Source organism: Coloeus monedula (genome assembly GCF_965178545.1).
Source record: "Coloeus monedula genome assembly, chromosome: 13".
NCBI classification, from domain to species: domain Eukaryota; kingdom Metazoa; phylum Chordata; class Aves; order Passeriformes; family Corvidae; genus Coloeus; species Coloeus monedula.
The window spans coordinates 472,080-496,145 of NC_138793.1; the positions used below are offsets into that span (position 1 = coordinate 472,080).

The 24,066-nt window shown below is 42.4% G+C and overlaps 1 protein-coding gene across 1 annotated transcript in view; it reads right to left on the reverse strand.

The window, feature by feature from the left end:
- Window positions 1-15,534, reverse strand: part of SLC7A10 (solute carrier family 7 member 10) — a gene marked incomplete at its 3' end in the record, with an annotated part of 47,046 nt that extends 31,512 nt beyond the window's left edge. Inside the window, exon 1 of the mRNA XM_082289820.1 lies at window positions 15,410-15,534. Coding sequence (XP_082145946.1) covers window positions 15,410-15,503 — 94 coding nt within the window. The 5' untranslated portion in view covers window positions 15,504-15,534. The remainder of the gene's footprint in view (window positions 1-15,409) is intronic.
- Window positions 15,535-24,066: the final 8,532 nt, after the last annotated feature.

Here is a 24,066-nt window from a genome sequence, read left to right on the forward strand (position 1 = left end):
ATAGTTCTTTAAAAGTAGTAAGCTGCACATTTGGCTCTGGCTTAAGGTATATAAACTGCTTAATGATGATGGCTTGTTTGGAATCCCTTTCCACCAGTTGTGGAAGGCAGCCTTAAAGGAAAGCAGTACTCAAATCCTGCAAGACGCATTTATGGGACTTCAGTGCTTTGCTATACATCTGAAACCTGCTGCTTGCCACAGGAGACTGGCCATGTGCAGGCTATTAGTAGTACAACCTCTGCCAAAATACCCAACAGCTTAAACCCACAAAAACATGGTGGTTTAAAATTTCTACCTTTTTGTAAAATAAGTGATAATTTGTCAATACTTTTCTTCTGCAGGAGCAGGTTAACCAAGAGAAACTTCATCAAGAAAGCTTTTAAGTGTCTGTTTCAGTAACACAGCGGTCACAAAATAATCTGCTGCTTCAAAAGCATTTAAAGGAGGGTCCATTGGCATGTGCTGACTACTTGTAAGAAGGGCACATCTGTACCGTAAAGACCTCACTACAAGAGATACAATGTGGGGATATTCTCATTATAGTACTTGAGTCAATGCAAATGTTCCATTAACCAAAAACAGCACTGGAACCTCTGTTCCAGTTCTCTGGCTTGCAAGCATCATGCTCTCTTGAGTATGTATGTGGGTATACACTAGGTATGATAGATGAATTTACAAATCATTTTGTCCAAAATTGCAGGGCCTAATTGAGAAGGTGTGCCAGTTTGAGACAAATTTGGAGGAAAATATCCTCTGACAGAAGGCAGGTTACGACCATCCCTCCCCCACCCAGGTTCACGAAAAAAGAAATTTTCCTCAGAGGAAAGTGAAAGAGATAAAAAACCTGTTTATTTAACAAACACACAGGAAGAGAATAATAATGCTGAATAATAAAACCTCTTGCTGTGGAGAGAAACCTGGGAAGATTTCAGAGTCCTTCTGTAGGTGTGGTCTCTCTCCTCCTCCGAGCTGGGTCAGTGTGGGCAACCTGGTTGTCCCTATCACATCAGCCCTGACCTGCTGGAGACCAAATATTTGGATGATGCATGCAGAGGACAGATCTGCACTAAGGCAGATAAATGGCCAGGAGGTGCTTGGGGATCAGGCCTCTTAGGAGCATGTGAAATAATAAAGAAGATGGCAGATGTCTGCAAGAACATGGTTTGATTCAGTTTTATTTGAGTAACAGTGTTACAGTGCGTTTATTTCAAAGGAGAAGTTAAAGCCTGCGTGATAGGATTTTGTTGTTCTAAATTGAAACTCCTTTTATTCTGTTAATCTTTTCACAGGCTGCAGGCTCTGTCTGCTCTTTTCAGGCACACAGTCCACTGCTTTATTTCCTGCTCCTCTGTTCTGACTCTTGTACTTGGTCTGACTTCTCTACTTCCTTAACTTCTGACTTGCTCTCCTCTTCTCTTGCCAGCGTTGGGATATGTGGGCTGCATTTCATTACCATGAAGAGGAAACCTCAGCCTCCCATGCCCTTCCTCTGTACGCTGCAACGATAAGGCAGAAATATCAGGAAAAGCCTTCTCCTAGGGACTAGGTGACATTTTCAGTGGGATATTCTCAAAGTGAGTTCCCACGCACTGCCACACTCAAAGCAGCCTATGCAGCAGTACAGCTGTGTCCAGGAGGGGATTACAACCAGCCACTTTTGCTGACCTTCATATTGCACCTTCCTCTTCTGCCTTATTCCCTGACATCAGGGACCTTGAGCAGGGTTTATTGCAGGGCAGTGCTGCCAGGTGAGGATGAGGGAAGCCCACAGAGAGCTGTAGAGCAGATTTTTGGTGGTCCCCACTGCATCCCCACTGGCAGCAGTGCATGGGTCTATGGGGAACAGAGGCTCGAGCTTCCCCCTTGACTATGGGACTTCAGCACATAAAGGAGCTACTATGACCCTTGAGGCAAAGGAGAGAGTGCTTCAACCCTCCTACTAATTTCCAAAGAGAAACTGAATGCCAAACCTACCCTGATGCTGTGAGAGGGATGTGGAGGAAAGCCCTGTGATGTTCCTAAAATGCCTGCATTGTCCTGGTACGAAAGTGCAGCATTGCACACTGGCTGCTCTCTATAAATAGTGCAGATTTTTGTTGTATTGGCCCTTGTTAACTGTCCAACATCTGGTTTCTGTTCTCTGGATCTCAATATCCCAACTTGGAATTTTTCCTGCAAATGGCAGAAACCTGTCATTAAATCCCCTGATGTAGAAATGGGCAGTGTGTAAAGCTCTGCCCTGCAAGCATGCTGGAAGACATGGGGGTCTTCTCTAGGACATTGTGTGACTGATTACTAACAGATAAATTCTGATTTTAAGGAAAGCAACTGATAGTGGAGATTGGTCCATCTGTAGCAGCTCAAGGGGCAGATGCCAGCCCATTCAGCTGATTTAATGTTTGTCCCTCGGCTGAGAAACCCCTCAAGTGATAGCTGCACTTCTGGGAGCACTCTCACAGGGCCCTCTATACCTGCAATGATTCTTCAGTCTTTACCAAGAAGAAAAGCAGTTACAAAATGCTGCTGTAAAGCTCACCAACTCAGCTATAAAAACAGCCAAAGAGTTCAGCTATGTTGGGGAGTGCTGTGGGTCAGACAAGGACAGTATGACAGACACAGGTTTTTGGCAGCCCACTCTTCAGCACTACTCATGCCAATGGTAAAGACCCCTGCACCAGCCTTGAAGTATAATTTGTTTAATGGAAAATGCTGGAGTTTTTCCCTTTTTTCTTCCCCTAACTCTATTCTTTTTGCTCATTGTGATTGATCATGGTGAACAGATTATTCAGTCTGGAAAATTCATCAGCAACTGCTGCCCAGTGGGAAAGCCTCCTGCTGTCCATTCCTGAAAGCTGTCAGTCCTCATGGATGTGTCATTGCCCAAATCGAAATAAAACATCAGTATGCAATTTCTAGAGTTACACAGAAGGATTTTTTTGTTACACAACTCTGGGCTCTAGCAGAAGAAACCAGCCTGGAAGTTGGCACCATCTCTCTGACCCCCACACTGCTCCACACTCCCTGCTTACCTCGCACAGCATCTCTGCAGCTTTTTGCTGTGAAAAATGTTCCTCCTTGCAAATTAAAAACTTTGTTTACACGTATTGGTGTCCTTGCAACCCTTAGCGGTGGCTACCAAAAACCCATGTGTGCTCTGCACTAGCCAAGGGACTTATGGTGCAGCACTACAGGAATGAGCAGGTCTGGAGAAAAGGCACAGCTTCAACTTGATTGCTCAATTACAAAATAAAGCAAAACCTAAATCCCACTCTTGCCTCCGATTTTCTCTCAAATTACTGGGTTTTATGCCTTCTGCTCTGGTCCCACAAAGATGAGCCCTGCAAAAGTGTCCTCAGACTCAGGTCAGTTGGTGAATTTTGGACTGTGCTTACACACCTTCTGCAAACTTGGGAACCATTAAGAGCATCTCAACTAGGCATCACTTAATCCTTGACTTCTGAAGGGGTATAATGGGAACTTCAGTATACTAAACTTTTAAGGTAAGGTTTATTCTTCAATATTACTCTGAATAGTAAAAGGCTAAAGTGTTCAAAGGGCCTTCCTGAACTGAAGTTCCAGGCAATACATATTTAAAACAAAGTTATATGAAAATGGCAGTAACAAATCATCCAAATACATCAACTGTTGTGTTATAGCTCAGGTCATGTTATTGAGAAGAAAGATTGATTTAGAATCTCCTATAAGGTCTACAGCCATTGCCTAGGATCTTACACAACCTTATTCTGGATGCAGATGTAAACAAGACATGAACTTCTTAGTTTGTGGTTATTGCTGGTTTCACACCTCCTTGATCAGAAATCATTCAATCTCTCAAATTTACATTCTTCTGGCTGTAAATCTGTGTTAGCATATTCTGTGTAGTTAGTTTTACCTCTCAGCATGGTAATCTCAGCATTTACATCTCTCATTCACATCTCTAAGTGGCTTTATCTCTGTTTTATCAAAGAATACAAAGATAGGCTATGGTCAATGAACTGAGGTGGAATTTAAAAGAAAAAAAATTGTATTTATGCTTCCTGGGGTGTGTACCACTATTGCACAATGATATTTGACTTAAAGCTTGCACTTAACTCAAAGTGCAGTTTGGTTACTAGCTCAACGTGAGTTTAAATGAGATTTACAAACATCTGTCAGCTCAGTATACACTTTGACAGACACCACTTATGATGCTGTGTTGCTGTTCTCATGTATTAAGAAACCAGTGCTGACTTGTATCTTGACTTTATTTTTAAATACGTAATTTATTTTTAAAGAACATGTTTACAGAATTTTACTGAGGAGAACTAGAAACTCCTGCATTTCCAAAAGAAATGGCAGCTTTTCTTGCAGTTCTTAAATATCCATGATCTGGGAATTTAAGTACCTGTTGTAATATGATCTCAAGAGTTAGCAATATTACTATATAACATTCTTACGCATGTATGTATCTTGTATTTGCAAATATCACAACTGTCTTTTGAAATTAAGTATCTTCAGAATTATGAGACTTCATGTTCTCACTGATGTCTTTTTATATCAAGTTTATCTAAGCAGTTGACCAGCTGTATAAAAAAATTCATCAAAAGAATGTTGCTCCTGCCCCTGAATAGAAAAACTTGTTCATAGAATGGTTGGAGTACACAGAAACATAGAATTAAATTAGCTAATCCTGCAAAATACATATTAACACAGACTTGAACACCCCTGCCATAGCAGTGTATAGGACCCTGGTTATAATACATACTTTCTGTTCCACTGGGTAGCAGTTTTGCAAGAGATCAGAGATCTGTCTTGTTCTTCTTTCCTAGTTTCCTAAAGTAAGAGACTTACGTTTGAAGCATGTTCTTTATAAATGTCACCTTACAGAAGTTTTCTCCTTGGTTTTGGGTTTTTCAGTTCTGGTGCTTCTGAGCAGCTAATCTCAGCCAAAAATTCCTCAGACTATTTTGGAAGGCCTCAAAGGGAAACAGATGGATTTCAATATGGTATATTCATAGACCTGTCTTCAGGGAGGTTCTGTGAGTTGATGGCTAGAAGCGAATTTGCTCCTTTTGGCCTTTGTGTGCCACTTTCCCTGTCTGAAATACAGAGGATGATCCCTACCTGCTGCAAAGGGCAGCCAGGATGCTGCTCCCATCCCCTGACCGTGTTTGGTCAATGACAAGTGTGTTCATTTTCAGATCTGTGGTAAAATGAGTGAATGGGACTGGCCCCCAGTAACTTCAATTAATGAGAACAGATTACATTTGTTGGCATTACTCTCTGCTGCGCAACCTGAACACAGTAAGGTTCATTCTCACCTGCTTCACTGCCAACTGCCAATGTTGCTCAGGTATGTGGGCAATAAAGAATTAAAGTGTTTTGTACCTAGCTGCTTTAATTTAATTTAAAGCCTGATCCTATGAGGCAATGAAGTCCTCTGCTCTTGTTGCCTTCAGGAGGATTTGAGGGACTTGGGACTAGTTAAGGAAAGGGTCTTTCATTTTCTGTCAGGAGCACGAGCATGTGAAGGAGAGCTATTTCTTCTGTACGCACTCGTAATATGTACAGGATTGAGCACCTTTTGTATTAGTCTGCTTAAATCTTACTGTGTTGCTAGGGAACTGGCCGTGTCCACAACCAAAAAACATGGAGACATTGTGTCCTACTGGTTTCTGGCAGAGTTACCATAAGAAATGCCTTTATTGCAACAAGATCTACTAGCAGGAGTACAAAAAAGGTAATTTGTCAGCATTTTTTTTTTTTAAATTACAAATATTTTAATTCTATCACACACATGGAAATCCCTTTCAAGCTGAAGGCTAGGCATGTGAGGACACCACCAGAATCAAACACTTCTTTCCTTTATTCTTTAAAATACTGATTCAGCTATTTTTAAATTTACTTGAGTCTAAGTACAGTGTTTGGAAGCTTAACAAGCTTGCATATTCTCTGCTCTTTTGTACTAACTAAGGCTATTACTGTTTTCAAGACACTTATAAAAAGAATTGATTATGTATGTTTCCAAAATGTATGGCTTTTCAAGTTTTCAGACTGCATTTTAAAGTACCAGAAAAAAGAAACTTGTATTTATGGAGATTTAGAATGACATTTCTGTTACAGTTTCTTATCCCTTTCAGGACCTCAGAACTGTCTGCGTTGTTTTAAATTAGAGATAAAACAAGGCTTGACACCCCAGATACCAAAGAATAAGTCTGCTATCAAAACAGGACAAAATCTGTGCAGAGAAAAAAATAAGCCATGGGGAAATAAGCCAAAGGAAATATAGTCTGAGGTGACCTCCCTTAAAACAAGCAAGTAAATCCTGTCTTACTAAGCTGTCAGGAGAGCTGCTAAAGAATTTTGAAAAACTCCAGACAAGGAACTCAACCCGACAATTTCATTCTTGTCAGTCCTTTTCTAGCAACTCCCTAAGAAAAAATGATCCCTTGGGTGTTTTGTACAAAAGGATGAATTTTTATGATATAAAAGCACACACTTAAAAGCTGTAAGTCCTCATTCCTTGGCAGTCATTACCTTCAGGTTTATGGAGAAGAACATATTGATCCTTTCCAAGGCACAGGTGGGCAGGGAGGCAAGAAACATTCTTCTGGATTCATCAGCCTTTGTGGGCCTGACCAGGAGCAACCTCACAGCACAATACTATTTAAAACCGATCATCTATGGCACCTGTTCATAGTTTTTTCTCCTTCTCTCAGGACGGTTGCACAATTTTAACAGCAAAAAGATGGAAGACACTAAGGAACTGGGAGACTAGCCAAGAAAGGATGTTTTTTCTTGTCAGACCTGTACCATCTAATGTCATGCACATGCACACAAGTGCAATGGCCTTTTTACAGAACTCCTTGTGTTACAGAGAAGGCATTTCAATATTAAGACCTCAACTTTTGTACTCCACTGTCTGCATGCACCTCTATAAGAGAGCAACTTTTTATACTGACTGCTGCTCATCCCTGTGTGATTTTCTAACCCAGAGTTAATGTACAATAATTAACGTGCCTATGCACTGACCAGTGAATTAGAAATTTTGTGATGGGCAGCCTTGTGACATTCATTGCCATAGATTACATGAATATTGTGGATTTTAGCTCTCTGACCCAGTGTATTCAAAAGAATGAGATTCTTCCTTAATTTGATTTCTCCTGGTATTTGTGGATGTAAATAAGGTTCTTATATTGTTCAAACATAATTTTTTGTAGTATACTATATTAAGACGTTTGGCCTGATCTAGACTAAGTGGCTTCATGTAACTGATGAAAGAGCTATTGTTTTTCACAGCAGAAAAACTGCCACGCATCCAGATCACTGACCTATTTCTTGGAGTTAAAAGTAACCTTTCTAAAGTTTTACTGATTTTAAATGATATGTTTTACACTATTGATATTCTAGTCCCACATTTGAAGTGTTATTACAGCATTATTTAAGGATCAGATAAAAAAAATTCAACTTAATTTTTAGATGAAAAAAAATTTTAGTTTTCTGTAAGTTGGTACTATTCTAAAGAACGTGTTAAATGAATCAGAGCAATTCAGCTCTGGGGGTTATTCCATTACCCAATGATACAGAAATTCCTCAGGCTTAACCATCACTTTTCTTGCTCTGAGATCCAATGGAATTTGTCTCTATTGCCTGAAAGAGATGATGAACCATGCTTAGGAGCAAGAATTTAAACAGCTCACCCTATGATTGGTTCATATATTACTCTGCAATCAGAAGAACAGAATCTGCAAGTTCCTGAAGATGGGAACAATTTGTAGACAATCACTCTTCCAATCTTGCTTTTCAACCCTGACTTGCAAAGGCCAGTGCTGGAAGAAAACATGAGGAGAATAAACTAATACTGCATAAAGAGATTTTGCGGAGGCTGACGTGAATAAATGTATTTACCACTATACATGTTTTTCCTCTGCAGGACAACAGGGCTTGCATATTCTCTATGCTTTCTCTCTATACAGAGGGGGATACAAGCATTTAAAAAGGAATTAGGGTGTTGAGATGCTCAGTCAGTGTTGGATTGCTGGCTCCCTTCTCTTTGCCAAGGAACATCTGCTGAAGAACTCTTTGGAAGACTTCTGGGTTTTTCAGGACCAGCAGAAAAAACCAACACTGTTAGGATGTTTTATATTTGGGGCACTTCAGTACTGACAAATGCCTTCTCATTTTATCATGTTGCAATCAAGATGACAAAAAAGTGTGGCAGCTAGTAGAAAGGCCCCCACAGTACAACAAAAAACAGGGTCTCAAAAGGAAAAGTTTGGCACATGAAAAGCTGCAAACAAAAAAAAGCTAAACCTCCACCAAACCACTTCTGCTTGCTGTAAGCCTGCCAAAGCAGAACAGACTTTCTCAACAGAAAAGGCTACATTATGCTAGAAGGAAATGAGCTGCAAGGCACAGGAAAAGGGAACACGAGTGGAGATTTATGGCACTGCTGAAAGCAGGCACTGTACTGCCAGATGAGGAGTGAGACACTTACCAAAGGATGTTACCTTTGTTAGCTCATCTATCAAGGAAGCAGTTTCTGTTGTAGGGTATCTAAACTACTGGCATTCATGGTAGAGAGCTCATATAAGCCTTGTGATCACTGTGTCCCAATCAGAATTTTCTACTTTTTTAGATGGTAGGAGGGTAAAAACCCCCCAAAAACGACCAAAACTCACCCAAAGTAAACCCACTCAAACCAAAACCATCAGTCAATGAATACTTGATAGCTAATGACTTGGAAACAGAATTGTGTGGCAATTGTTGCAGAAAAGTACAAATTTAGCTTTTGTTTTTTCCTCTTCATGTTGTACATGTGGGACTTCACATGCTGAATTCTCCTTGATATAGGCTGCAGCAGAAAGGCACATCTGTGGACAAATAAAACCCTTTTCTTTGTCCAGAAGTATTCAGTAGAGAAAAATATAAAGTTAAGGCTTTTAAGACCCTTTTTTTCCCCCCCTTCTCCACCAGGAATTTCTAATTACAGCTCCTTTTTAGACTTCCTCTGTAAGTAAGTTTAATCTCAGAAGTAAGCTGCTACCCTGGAGAAGCTGCAGAATCTCCCTGAATTTTTACCAAGCTTAATTTGAATTTAGCCATGGTTTTTACTATCAAGTGAAACTGCAGCTTGTTTTCAGCTCCCTAAACTCAAGTGAAAGGCTACCCCAAACAATTCTCTTGGAGAACTGTATATTGGAACAGTCTTGAAGAATGTGGGAACATGGTATCACCCCTAAAATATCATGCCATAAATATAACTTGCATTTTGGATGGGCATCTCTAGCTTCCATTTTTTCCAAATGCAGGATCGGATCTTTCTCAGTAGTATGAATCTTTTTTCCTATTGGGTACCATACCAAATTATGGATACCTATCAGCTTAAATGCACATATGGAACCTGGACATGTAATTTTCAATAGTTTTGAATCTGAGCCTAAGCCTCTGGGCTATATGGAAAAAACATTCACAAGTTCCTCAAAAGTGTCGTTGTGGTTTCTCACTAATAAGGAATATGTGCCACTTATCTTGAACAAAAATTGACTGCTGACTTTACTAAAACATAATTTGCATTTATGAGAGGACAAGATACTGAATTACACTTCTCTGCAGTCCAGAGCTTGATCATGAAAAAAAACCAGTTATGCATTTCTAAGTACTTTGTGTGTTACGTCAGTAAGTGCCATGTGGAACTAAATGCTCAAAATATTAGTTAGCAAGGTGTGTGACAGATAAGGAAGGCTGACTTCTTTCTAAAGTGTTTAGAAACACGTTTTTTTTTTGAGAGAGAGAACCATTGAATTGTAATCTGTATTACTCTCACAAGTCAGTGAACAAAAGCGTGTCCTGAAACTTCAGTTAGCTATAAAAGTGAAATGCTCTCGCACAGATTCAGAGGGAGAAAATTCTTGTTGCAACACCACTGTTTTCTCTGAGCCCAGGTAGGATCACAGAAATTAGGAAAAATCATCCAGTGATATGTGTGGGGATTTTTTCTGTTCTTTTCATACATCTTTCTTTCTGCTGCAGTCTGTAACTTGTGTACTACTCCAGTGAAGTCCATTGGGTCTGACTAGGAATGATCTCCTAATGATTTGATATGTTACTCGATAAACAGATGGATCGGATTCAATGACCAAAACCCAGTCCACTTAAGCAATGGCAGCACATGAAACATGCCCAGAGAGGATACAGCAAGCACTGGGCATTAATACCTAGCCATTTCCACTTACAAAAGGTGAATATGAAGGCTATTCCCTGTTCCATGTGCTCCCTTTCCCCAGTGTTAAGCCAGTAGCTTGCTGAATCCTGTGCTAGGTTTCTGCCGATAAAGACTACCTGTGGGATTTTAAGGGATGTTAGAATGGCAAAAGGCACAGCAGTAAGGAGACAGCTAATTGACACACAGAAAGGCTGGCAAACAGTCCTCTGTTAATGACAAGGAGGAAAAATCACATTGGAGTCCTGCACTTGGAAGTGATATTTACGCAAATAAAAACTTCCCAGTCTACACACATGCAATTATTTGTATGTAAGTACGATGCCAGGCAGATATAATGACAACCAAGGCAACTCAGTTGTTCCCTTGACAGATTATCATGGTGTGGGCAGTATCTTGCACTACATACTGGGACAACCCTGACATAAGGAAGCATCTCTGATGTAAGGAGGCTTTTCAGCTTGTAGGCATTCTGCTGAGACCATCCACTGGGTGGCTGACTGATGTCAGCTACGGGTGAAAGTAAGCGTGTGCTGTTGTCTGGGCAATGCAGACAGATAAATTCCAGAAAGTTACTTTCAGAACTAGCAATAACTGAACATACTGCTCAGCTGAACATTGTTTTGTTATTATCATTGGACCTTAATCAGGAACCAGTTTATAAGGGATCTTACATCAAATTTGTGTGTGAGTAGAATAAGTACTGCAAGCATTTTTCAATCAATGCCAAGTCAGCTGATGCAGATAACTTGACTACCTGTGCTCAGCAAAACAAGATGTATTTCGTTTTAGCTGGCATATTTTACTGTAGCTGAATTTCTAAGTCTTCTAGCAGGTTTTATATAGCCTGATATTAAATCATTCATGAGTATACAACAGACTTCATGATAATGCAAGTATTACCCTATGGCTACTTTCATGCAGTTTTACAACCACATAAATAAAGGTTTTAAGAGATATTTAAGTGTTTGTATTATATAACATTACTTGATCCGTATTAAACAGTCAAACAACCCTTTTTGCATGTGTTACATATGCAATTTGTGTATACAGTTAAATATACATTTCTAACGTAAGAATGGTGTATTTTGTTTTTTCAACCCAAAGAACCAGGCTGGTATTGGACATTAATCAGTCTGCACTTTCTAGTTCTTGTACTTTTCTACAGAACAGCGGAATGTGGTAGAAATTACACAGAGACAAGTCATGGAGCTTCTTACTTAGCTTCTCATCTACACAGGCAAAACTCCAAGGAAGGCACTGTATAGCTAATATTCCTGTGCTCAAAGAAAACACACATGCAATAATCTTAATTACATACACAGTTCTACAAACGAGATGTAAAGCTAGCTATGTGTATGTGCATGAAAGAACTGTTCAATTAAATACAGCATTGATTTCTGTGTCTGCTAAATAAAATCTAGTGTGGATTTCAAACAATTATACAGTATCTATGAGTTATTATCTAGGAGATAATAACGCATGTATGTCACTACTTTTTAAGCTGTATCACTCCATCTAAGTATTGGCAAGCTTGATTTGTGGTGTATTAGAGTGCATTAGAAGATTATTAATGTCTGGAGCCCATGAGAGATTTGTTTTCACTGTACGTAACCATGTTTGAGACAGAGCAGTTTGGGTGCTTCTACAGCAAGTCTCAAGCACTTTGCAAAAGCGCTCCTTCTGTGGCAGAGATGAATTGCCAGAAAGATTTGTTACTACTACTAAACACTGTTCAGTTTTACAGTCATTAACTACCAGTCTCTTTTTAGAGTTAAAAGGTTTTGTATTCAGTACCTGCATTTGCATTAAGATGCTCAGAAGAGGTGTCTTCTGCCTCAGCATGAAATAAAATTTGGAAACAGCCTTCTCTGTAATCAGGCTTATTTGTAAGCAAGTTAAAAACTATAAACTAATTACTGAAGGATAAAGTTGTACGAAAGCTAGGCTGCTGGAAGAGATCAGGAGACTGTTCTATGGGATGGATATAGAACAGACATATTCCTAATTTGATGTAGTTTATTATGCTGTTTTTTGTGAATATTTTTTGTTAGATGAACTGGTATTTCTTATGGCAAAATCTTTCAAATCTCTATAAAAGGAGGGTAAAAATTTCAAAGGATGAGTTTTGGAAGTGCATTAAGACAGCATAGCAATTTATTGTGTTGATAAATACCTTGGTTGTAAAAGTAGTAAGAAAATTGCCCTATAATTCAAAACATGTCAAGAAGATTAAAAAGGAAGACCAGTTTTCCAGGGAATTAGCACAGAGTACGGGAGCTTCAGGACAACTGTCAAGATACAGGCTGTCTGTGCCCTCCTTGCTCCCTGAACCAGTAGGTGCCCCGTATTCACAGGGGAGGCTGAGCCCCTCCTCAGCTCTAACAGGTAGAGGCATGGCATGTTTAACCTGGATGACGTGATGTACTTGTAAATGTTGTTTTTATTCTCTTGGTTGCAAATGTGATGGGCTACTAACAGACTACAAAATATCGAGAGATCCTGCCATTACTGGAATACTCTCAAATACAGTTATAATGGTGATAAAGGTGCTCCCACCCCCAAGCCTTCTCTTTCACCTCATGTTGTGTCTTTCTGAGTGCTCCCTGGCACAATCCGACTCCCCAGCTCTGCAGCTCACATAATGCCTTATTTTAAATAAGCAGAATTAGTGTATAGAAGGCAACCACATATTTATAAGATCATATTTACAGTATTTTTCAAATACTCCCTCATGTTTCCTCTTCTTAATTACTAGAAGATTATAATTCTCTATATCCATCCTGCAGCTGATTAGAATTGTAGAACAGTCAGCTAAACCAGAACATTTGGTGTAATGTTGGCAGATCACAGCATCAAACTTCTATTTGATAATATAAAAATATGCTCATACGTTTTGTGTATCTGCAGCATTTTCATATGCTGTTTGAATAAAGATAACCTGCAAGAACATTTGAAGAAAAATAAGAAAGCATAATCTTCATGTCTGTACAGAGCAAGAAGAGGTTTTTTCAAAAGCAATTTCTGTTTTTCTTGGTGTTGTCAAGCAGTATGACTTTGCTGTGGGATGCATCAGAATCTGATGTCTAAACCCTTGAAATGGGTTTCCCTCCTCCACTCAAAAGCAGGAAATCCAATATGATGACTGACATAAAAGTCGTGGTCTGTCCTTTGGTCTGTTCCGAAGGCTCTGACACACTGACTGCATCCATTTTTTCCCTGCCATTCAATCACTTGGAAATAAGTCTTCCGCCTATGTTAAATTCTATCAAACAGAAAATTTGTGAGTTAACTGTTTGCCTAGTATCAATTCGGATCAACTAGTAATTTTTTTTCCTGAAGGAGTCTTAAATAAGATTTCACTTAGTTAACTCCAGTAATGACTTGCAAGCTGATCTGATGTAATTACTGTCCTCTGATTTGAGACTGTCATGTTTTATGCAGTGACACCTACAAAGCTAGACTAAACCCTTACTACATACCACTTTGTCACAGAAGACTTTGATACGTGATGTAATTTCATGCATCTGCACACAAACAAATCAAACAAAAAACCAGGATCCTGTGGTTGTTTTTCAAATGCCTTCTATGAAAATATGGGGGAATTTGCAGAAGAATTTTTAGGCTTTATGTGGCAAAGCAGATTACCTTCTCTAATACTTAAACCACTTGAGAATATACAGTTTATAATAAATGTCAGTGCTTTTCCCTGCTAAAATGTCCTTGATTAGATGAGAGGCTACTTCACAAGATTTATTTTGGACAAGCATGACATATATGAATTCTGCTTGCAAGATATTGCATATAAGGTTGATGAAAGGTTGACTGGGAGAGAAGGGTAGCAGTCTCAAGATATCATTCTCTAATACCTAACAAATGATAGAGATGTCATAAATCTTCCCTATGGCCAATAGCAACTCAGGGAACATCTAACTCTGGAAGTGCCTTACCTACAGCTCTGTACAGCACTCAATACTTCACTCTAACACAAGGTCATCTGTGCTCCACTGAGATCCAGAACCTAGACTTTCCCCCTTAAGTGTGCTGAGGGATTCAAAATAAATGTATGTTCGTATATGTAGAACACATCTTCCCACAAACTGCAGATACAGAATTTAGTGTTTCACTATGGGAATGGAATTAAATATTTTCCTTTCATATAACAGCCTTGGTCACAATATCCACCTACATCGGACATAAAGGCATACATGACTAAAAGCATTAAATTGCACTAGGGCATTATGATCACCTACAGGAAGCATGCAGTGATTCTTCCTCAAGCTTGGTGACATCAATCACAGAGACACATCGGGGTGTCCCAGCCAATTCTGCTACTGAAGAGTGTATTCCCATGGATGCAGCAGATCCTGCTGTGCCTGCTGTTACCGCTCCGTGCTGCCATGGACCTTGACTCAACTGTAACTGCGAGTCTTTTCCACAGGTCTTGGTGAAGGTAATGGCTGGGTCTTCCTACGGGGTTTTGAGGCTCACTGGCTTAGTACAGGCTGCTTGTATTCACCTGGGCAAATTTTCCTTCCCCACGCTTGCCCCCACATGTCCAGCCCAAACGCCACAGTGATGGAGCACACCGAGGGACGGTGCTGAGCACACCCTGCCCCAATTTCCCAGTTTTGACTCTATTACGGGAGCAGCAAAGTCAGCCCCGCTGTCTGACTGCTCTGCAGCGATGGCTGCTGCGGGACGCGGAGAGCATCGCTGCCCGCTGCCGCAGCACACACGGCGGGTCCCGAGACACTCGGGAAGCGCCTTCTGAAAGCCCACGCTGCCACTTTGAAGAACCCCGATCTCAGATAAACGAATCAAACTGGTTTAGCCTTAGAAGTAAGCGCCGCAGAAGCCTCAACAGCTCATCCGTCATCAGGAAAAGACTTTACGAAACCTCACGATTTTGCGTTCAGCTGAACAACTGGGCAGGCAGAGGGGCTTACTCCAGACGTACAGACCATGTGCTACAGCGACAGGGACTCGCCGCCCAGCTCGCCACCGGACGAGCCGCGCCGCACCATGCGAGAGCACGCTGTCACCTCCCCGGTACCGCACACCTGCCCGCGGAGCCGTGCATCGCCACACCGCCGCCTCTCCCCGCGCCGGCCGGTCCCGAGCCCCCGCCCCAGCAGCACTACAGTCGAGCGAAACAGGCTGTCAGCACTGCCGCGGGCGCGCAGAGGCGGGACGCGATGCCCTTACCGATGATGATGGCACAGGCGCTCACCAGCCCGATCTCCTTCTTCAGCGCCACCCGCTCGGGGCCGCCGGGCACGCGCTGCTCGCCGCCGGCCATCGCTGCCCGCGCTGCTCTGCCCCGCGGCCCCGCGCGCATGCGCCGCCCCGCGGGCCGGTGGGCGGGGGGCCGCGCCGGGGGGCGGGAGGTGTCCCGGAGCCCTCACGGGTGGCGGTGCCCGAGGGTCGCGCGTCACTCGAGGCGCGGCCGCCCCCAGACACCTGCAGGTGTGGCCGCAGGAGCCGCAGGGACAGCGGAGCCAGCGCTGTGCGGTGAGGGCTTAACGCCGAGCGGTGGGCTCGGACATTTGGTGTGTCGGGCAGCGGGTCCTGCCCTGCGCCACGACCCCTGACAGAGCCGGCCCCGCACGGGCTCCGCGGCGGCCGCCTCCTGTTGGGCCCTATTAATTGAGCTAGTGCGATAACCTAAAGAACAAACGTTTAATTGCTTGTCATCAGTACTGCCAGTTTAGCGCAGTTAAAACCAGCCCAAGGTTGGCTGGTTTCTGTACTCTTCCCACGGTGTTTCACACTTCCGAAGGGATCCAGCCGCAGCCCGTGCCTGCACCGGCTCCTTCGCAGCCGCGGGGGCTGAGGGGGCTGCCGGGGCTGCCTCCTGTGTCCCCCACAGCCCCCCGGGGCTCGCTGGGCAGGCAGCGGCTGCTGACGAGCTACAGCTGGGGTTATCTGCCGGGGAGCTTAAGGAAATGTATGTTTCCTTTCCTCGCACGGGATGGAGCTTAAATGTTGGGATCTGTGTTCGCAAATCTTTTGCTCTGTGAACAAGCTGCCTTCACAAGAATGTCAATGAGTGAGGTCTCCTCTGCTCTCATATGACATCAAAAAGCTAAATCGTAGTTTGGGAACCTGGGCTCTTCCATCAAGTTGTAACAGCTAAGGGTTTAGTGATGGAAATCCCCAGTTTGTTACTTGTTTATAAGATGAACACCTTTCTGAGAGCATTTCTCTGTTCAGAGAAGACCCCTGTGTGAATGACTATTCTGAAAATGCATAGGTTAGAAAATTTTCGTAAGAAGATTGTGTGGTAACTGACAACGTGCATCAGTGGGGCAAACAGCGAGACAGTGGGAATTGGTTGTGGTGGGGTGAAACAAGGAATGTCTGGTTCTTCACCTCAGTGAAGGAAGTTAGGAAGTTTCTGTGGTGACATCACCCTGATTTTCTTTGACTTTAGAATGAGAAGTGTGACCTGACAGCTGGTGAGTCTTTTGAGAAAATCTGTGGACTGTTCTTAGAAAGATGAAAATTGTAAGTGATTTTACTTTATAAAGCTGCTTTATACTGCTGCTGTTATAGAAAGGCTTATTGATTTTCAGAGGCTGAGGCTTGTTTCCTAAGCTGATCTACTGCTATGTTTCAGTACGAACTGCATCACTAACCACTTCTAAAATGTCCTTTTATTGAATTACTATGTGATTTTTATAAGAAACTTTACAAGAAGAGTTACTTTTTGAACTATGTAAACCGTACTACTGTTCTCCTTTTAAAGAATAGGAAATATATGCAAAGACTGGAAACAAAGTTTCAGGTGTTCAAAAGTAACTTGATGTATTAGGTGTTTCTTCTAGGTGGCTTAATTGTCTGCTTCATAGCTATGTTTTTTACTGGTAGCAACTCACGTATATTCTAGTAGATACCTCTGAAAGTCTCTACATGTTAGCCTTATACAGACATTATAATTTATTTTGGGGAAGTTTTCTATGATGGTCTATTTCTTTAGTAAAAGCTAAAAAAATTATTTTGAATGTCATTTAAAAAGTAGAAAAGTCAAGAAATATGTGAATGAATGGTGTTTCTAACTCTACTGAGTTTCAAGAACCTAATGAAATTTAGGCTCAATTAACCTTTGCGGAACAACCACACAATCTGTTAAAGGAATGATACTTAGAAGGGTAACACTGAACTTGTTTTCTTTGGCTGTGGTAAAAATGATTGTTTGCTCTGAAATATGTGTATAATTTTTGTGGTATTGTGAGGAAGAGAGAAATCCCAGTCAGCCCTCTTCTGCAGATAAGTGAGAAACAGAGCATGCTGGCTATGGGATGATGAAAATGAACAGTAGAATTCAATTAACTCTAGTAATCTACTTCAACTCAACTGATCAGTAGCTGCAGGATTTTTTTTGTAAACATTCTGGCCAGTTTAGAGGGCTTTGCCAGGGAAAGTGGTAGTTATTCATACCTGCCTGCTGATATAAATATTTTGTTCTGTAATTGTTCCTCCTTACTGAAAGCCAAGAGGAACAACTAAGTGACTATACCGATTTCACTGCTAATAAGAAAGGAAAAACCTAACAGAAAAGCACCAGAAATATCTCCTTAGGAGAGGCAGTCAACAAACCGGTAAAGCTGTGAAAAGCAGAGGAACCTTAAAGCACTTTGTCTTGGTATCCAGTTTCACATTGGGTGCATGTTGAACAAGGCTTTTAAAAGAGCTGGCCCTGGAGAACCATGGGGTGAAATCTCAGCTGCGCCGCAGTAAAACCTTTTGCAGCAAAAACATGAATGTACTGCCACATCTCATTGTAGCTTAGAATGGCAGGATATTATCTATTACACCTTACAGTTTCAGCACCAGATGCTGGTTTGTGAGTTTGATCCTTGAGGGCAGCATTGTGCCCTTGCCTTTGTGTGGGGCTGTTCCCAGAAGGAATAGGCAGCCTTTGTGGCTGGGCAGGGTGTGTCCAGTTATATATTTAGACAGCAGAAGTTATGTTTAGATAGCTGTGCTTCCATGGGCTTCTGACACAGCAGACCCCAACGCTCAGCTGCCTGCAGGGATCTTAAAATGTCCTTTTGAAGGGACCTGTACCCTTCCTCTGAGAGGTGGAATTAAAGGTATACACTTACCTTTTTCTCAAGATGCTTAGCATTACTTTCATAGGTGCTTCTTTGTGGTATCTCTGCTAGAGTGTTCTTTCTAATGCAAGTCATAAGCTTGGGAGCAGTTTTGCCTGGTTACTTGGTGGGCAAATGTAGTTTTGGGTGCAGCTGTGTTGTTGATGGAGGATGGTGGCTGTGCAGCAGCAGCACAGTCCCTTCCTGCCACATGAGACTGACTTCATACCATATGGATTAAAGGTTATGGGCAAGGCCGTGCAGCCAAGAAGTCTGTACTAGTGACTTAATTTAGGATTGTAGTCCTGGACCCCTGTAGAGAACTTAATTTTTCTCATTTGTCCCAGGACAAATTCTTTCCCTAAATCCATATAAAGAACACTGATTTACTGATTATTTTCCCAATGTGTGCATAACAATTTACTTTCCTTTTCAAAGTTTTAAGTGTTTTACTATTGCTGAAGGATTAAGCAGGTGGCTGTTTACAACACAAGCTTTCAATATGCCCACATCCATAGCAGAACACTGGAGTGTAAAACAGCAGTGAGCCAGAAACCTGTTGGAAAAGACAGCAGTGACAAAGGTTGTCCACATTAACTGCCAAAAAACGCTCTTGCTTTATTTTCTTTTTTTTTTTTTTTCTTTTTTTTTCAGGCTGAGTGCCTGCCTGCTTCACTGTGGTTTTTGCATGAGGGTGAAGAGAGGACTTTTCTCTGTTTGTGGTAGTGTTGGCTTATTTAGGTTGTGTATTTTGTCCTATTGTTAATATAATTTCAAAATGAGCAAATCAGAGGGCATGTACATTCTAATTAATAGTTATCTGAGGCAACACTCAGAGCAAAAATCTCCTTTAAATTGTTTTGGATCTGAACATACTGTATCTACTTGAGTGACGAAATGTTAGAAAGCAAAAAAGCCAAAGTTCTTTGTCGGAAGGCAATTGCTGCATAGCAACTGCATAGAGAGGATGCAGTGAAGCTTGCATGTGTTCTCTTTTGTTGCTATTTTTGTCCTTATTTTCTTCATGTTCTGAAATGTACAGAAATTGTTGAAGTTGTTGGAATGAGTTATTTCATTCATTGCTACTTATGCTTTAAAAAAAAAAGAAGCAAATAATACAGTTTGAGTTTTGCATTTTGGGAAGAAAAAAGGAAATTTAATATGCTATTTGTGAAGGGATGCTGTGACTGAGTTTTCAAATGAACGTGTTCTTTGATATATGGAAAGGGAGCAAGGTTAAAGAAATATAAAGATTCTCCATGGTAGCAGATATGCTTCCCAGTCTCACTCCATTTTTGTAGCCATCTAAACAAATTTCTGCTGGTTAAATATATAGCCAACCCTACAAAACCAAAATATACAATAGTTATTAAAACATAATTCAACTTTGAATTTAATGGGATCCATGAACAGCAGCTGGGAAATAGTTACTTGAAAGAATAACCTATCTTGTTGTGTATTGTTAAATAAAGCAGTGGGCTGGCTGGTTTAGCAAAAGGAAATTTGGAGAGTTACGGGATTGTAAAGTGTTTCTTAATTGCTAATAAACTTGTGAATAAGGTTTTCCATATTGTATAATGTCTGCGGAAAGCTCATGCAAAATATGGGAGACTGATTTTAACTGTCCTTTGGATGTGCGCCGCACAAGTACATGTTAGAGGGGTTTGGCCACCCCTACAGCTGATGACCGATTTGGGCCACCCATTAGTGGGAAGTGACATCAGTGGGAGGGACTCATAGGAAGCCTTTCCACCTTAATATGGACGAGTCCCAACAGGTAACTCTAAATCAAGCCCAGGTGCAGGTGGATCAGTTACTTGTTGAAAGCATCCTACTCTCCATCACCTTTCTCTATTGTGTTCAGTCTATAAGACAAACGTGGAAAATGCTGTCCTTTGAATTTCTAATACTATTTTCTCTTGTACATCTGTTTTCAGAAAGCTGTAGTAGAGGAAGACGCATAAGTATGTGACTCCTGTGTGACTCCCCTGTACCTACACAAGAAAATGGGGGATGTACATTTGAAAAGGAAAGGCAGAATCTTTTTCTCTAATTCAATAAAGTAGGAAAATGTCCAGAGTAGCTTTTTTTGTGGGTAGCTACTCTTCTCTTGTAATAAGGGCAACAAGAGAGACGTTCCCTGAAGTGTAGACCTGTTCTGCAGTTGTTTTAAAGGGGCTCATGGAATCATAGACTATGCTGAGTTGGAAGGGACTCAAAAGGATCATTGGAGTCCAACTCCTGGCCTTGCACAGAACACCTCCAAGAATCACACCATGTGCCTGAGAGCATTGTCCAATTGCTTCTTGGGCTCTGGCAGGCAATGGTGTGTATCTTCTGAATTCTATTATGTATTGCATTTGTTGGGCATTGGGAAGAGCCATAGGAAAGGTTGACTGTTTGGGCTGACTGATGCCACAATTCCATGACCCTCTGCAGGATCTGGGAACTTTAATTCCAGAGTTTAGGAATCTCAGGAGATTCTTTAGGCAGTGTCACTCTGTTTTCTGCTCCTCTAGCAGAAATGTGGGTCTTATACACAGTAGAGGCTTGCCTAGTGTTGATAACTCCATAGCTTCTATAAAGGACAGTATCTTGACAGTGTACAGAAAATTCAGGGCCAGCTGCTTCACTGCCTTTGAACAGCACGCTTTTATCTGTATATTCTGGTGACTGAAGTGTTTGCTGTCTTTTAGGTAGGTAATTCATCAGGTATGAACTGCTAGACTCTTAGATACCATTAGACACATAGATATCTGTGTTCTAAATTTCCATCTACATGAAATGGGTCATTTAATGTTCAAATTCTATCATTCCTTCAAAGACTTTTCATGACAACTCATAAGTAGATGAGTGTTGGGGTCCCTCCCCTGCCATGGAGCCTGGGAGAGGGGCTCTGGGGGTGAGGCACGGGGTCTCCCTGCCCCTGGTCAGTCTCATTCCCCATTGGTTGGTTTGTGTTCCCCGGGGTGGCCAAGGACCCTGGGGTCCCGTGACTGCAGGGTTCCGGGGCACTGCCCCGGCCATGCGGCTGGAGAAATAAACATCTCTGAAACATCTACCACGAATCTGTCCATATATACTTTGGTTTCCACGGGACTCCTTGTTTGAAATATGCTTGTTGCAGTAATCCCTGCTGCGACAAACTGGTGGAGAATGCGGGCAAGATACCGATCCCTGAGGAAGATTCGTGAGTAAAATAACCACTCTAGACCTCTCTCTTCTCATCTTGGTTTGGATATTCTCTCTGGACTATGGAAGAATCGTGGGAATTGGGGCTCTCTGAGCCACAGAGAAAAATGTATCTAGAAGTAAAAGGAATCCTTGAACAAAACAAGAAAGTATTGGAACCGGGAAATCTAGAACATTTTTTCATCTGGCTTTTCAAAAGGTTCTCCTATATTTCTTGAGACTTACTTTTTGATATCGAACCTCCTGTATCTTGTGAGGGGTGTTTCTGGGACGAGATATGGGATAAAGTATGAGATCAAAGAGAAGCTTTCCGTGCATACCTTATAATCAGGGAAGCTCTTGAGGAGCATTTCTATGGTCCCATTACCCCTAAAGCAGAAGATCATACTTATCCTGTGGCCGAGGCTGCGCGGCCGCCATCCCGTGAGCACATGACTGCAGCCGTGCCAGTGGAGATGCCTGTGCTGGATGCGCCCGGCCCCCTCGGGAGCGCGCGCCTTATCGCAGACCCCATCCCTGTCTTGGGGTCCCCGGCCATGCGGCCGCGAGTGAGGGAGCGATGCCGCAGGTGCCGCAGGTGCCGTGGGCCACAAGCAGCCAGGAACCGGGCATCGGCGTGGCAGGCCGCTCTGAGCACACGGCTCGGAGAGCCCTGAGGAGGGAGAAGCGGCGGTTTCCACAGCGACACGAGAAGCCGCGCAGCGCCGAGCCGGAACGGGGCCGCTCCCAAAGCAGCGTGGAGTTGGCCGAGCGGAACCACTCACAGGGCGCGGGGCTGGCAGTGATGGCAATGCAGGGCCCCGCATAGCCCAGACACGCACTGGAGCTGCGCCGCTCGGAGAGCGCGGAGCAGCCGCAACGCGGGGGCCCGGCCGAGACGTTGGAGCCGGCGAGGCGGCGGCCACGCGGGACCAGCAGCCACAACGAACACGCAAGCACGTGATAGGACAAGTTATAGCAACGAAAGTCACAGGAACTGTGAAATGGTACAATGTAAAAAACAACTATGGATTTATAACACGAGATGATACAGGGGAAGATTTATTCATCCATAGAACTGCCATTAAAAGGAATAACCCTAAAAATTACCTGCAAAGTGTAGGAGATGGGGAGGTTGTACAATTTGATATAGTACAAGGAAAGAAGGGTTTACAAGCAGCAAATGTTACTGGGCCTGGAGGTATTCCAGTCAAAGGCAGCCGTTATGCACAAAATTATAAACAATATCCATCCCAGCAACTTCCCTGCCCACAGCCTACTTCCCCCTATTACCCTATACCCAATATGAACCCCTTCCTAAGTTTACCCTATCCCCAGTTTATTCCTAATCTGTTTTTCACCCCATGGCTTCCCTATACAATTCCATTTCCCTACAATTCCTCTCCGATGCCGAGGGGGGGATGAAAAGAGGGAGGGAAGAAATTAAACCCTCTCCTGCCTCAGTTTCCTCACAAAGCATGCCCGGAGAGTTCTGTCTCCCTTCTGTCAGCCCTAAGATGTTCCACAGAATCTGTTTGGACATTTAAAGACTCAGGAGGGTGGCTTATTTTGTCTTGAAACTGTTCTTGTTATGTTTATCCATTTATTTTCATTCTCCTTTTATTAAAATAAAACGGGTGAGATGTTGGGGTCCCTCCCCTGCCATGGAGCCTGGGAGAGGGGCCCTGGGGGGGAGACACGGGGTCTCCCTGCCCCTGGTCAGTCTCATTCCCCATTGGTTGGTTTGTGTTCCCCGGGGTGGCCAAGGACCCTGGGGTCCCGTGACTGCAGGGTTCCGGGGCACTGCCCCGGCCATGCGGCTGGAGAAATAAACATCTCTGAAACATCTACCATGAATCTGTCCATATATACTTCAGTTTCCACGGGACTCCTGGTTTGAAATATGCTTGTTGCAGTAATCCCTGCTGCGACAAACGATGTTGGGGTCCCTCCCCTGCCATGGAGCCTGGGAGAGGGGCCCTGGGGGGGAGGCACCCCAACAGATGAGTGTAAATAAATTATGTAAAAAGCTATTTGTAGGTTGTTGATCAGTGAGGTTTCTGGAGGCAGACTTATTGAAATAACCTAGTTTGAGTTGAGCATTGGTACATTTGGTGTGTTATCAGAGTACCTTGAAATGCAGGGCAAAAGGAAATGAAAGGATGATCAATTTCAGAATAAGCACTTGTTTTATGCATTTTTTAAAAGCTCTCTGACAACACTGTAGTATTTCAACGTTTCACCATTATAAAAAGCAAAAAGATTTTCTTATATCACCAATCTAAATTGTGCCTGTTGACTCAGGCATTGAGCTTGAGCTTCACTGAAATTTTTCATATCCTTTACAGAAGGAGAACCACCAGGTCCTTTTCCTTTTTATTGCTACCTACCCTGTCCTTCCCTATTCTGCATAGGTATGCTAGATCCTTTCTTTCTTGCACTACTTTTTCAGCTGAACATCAGCATCCTAACTTTATACCATTTCACCAGTCAGCTGAGATTGTCCTAAATTGTATCCCTCACTTCTTCGTTTGGTGAACCCATGCATTATTAGTCTCTGTTTGGTCACTGAAAGTGAATTATATTGGTCCCTGG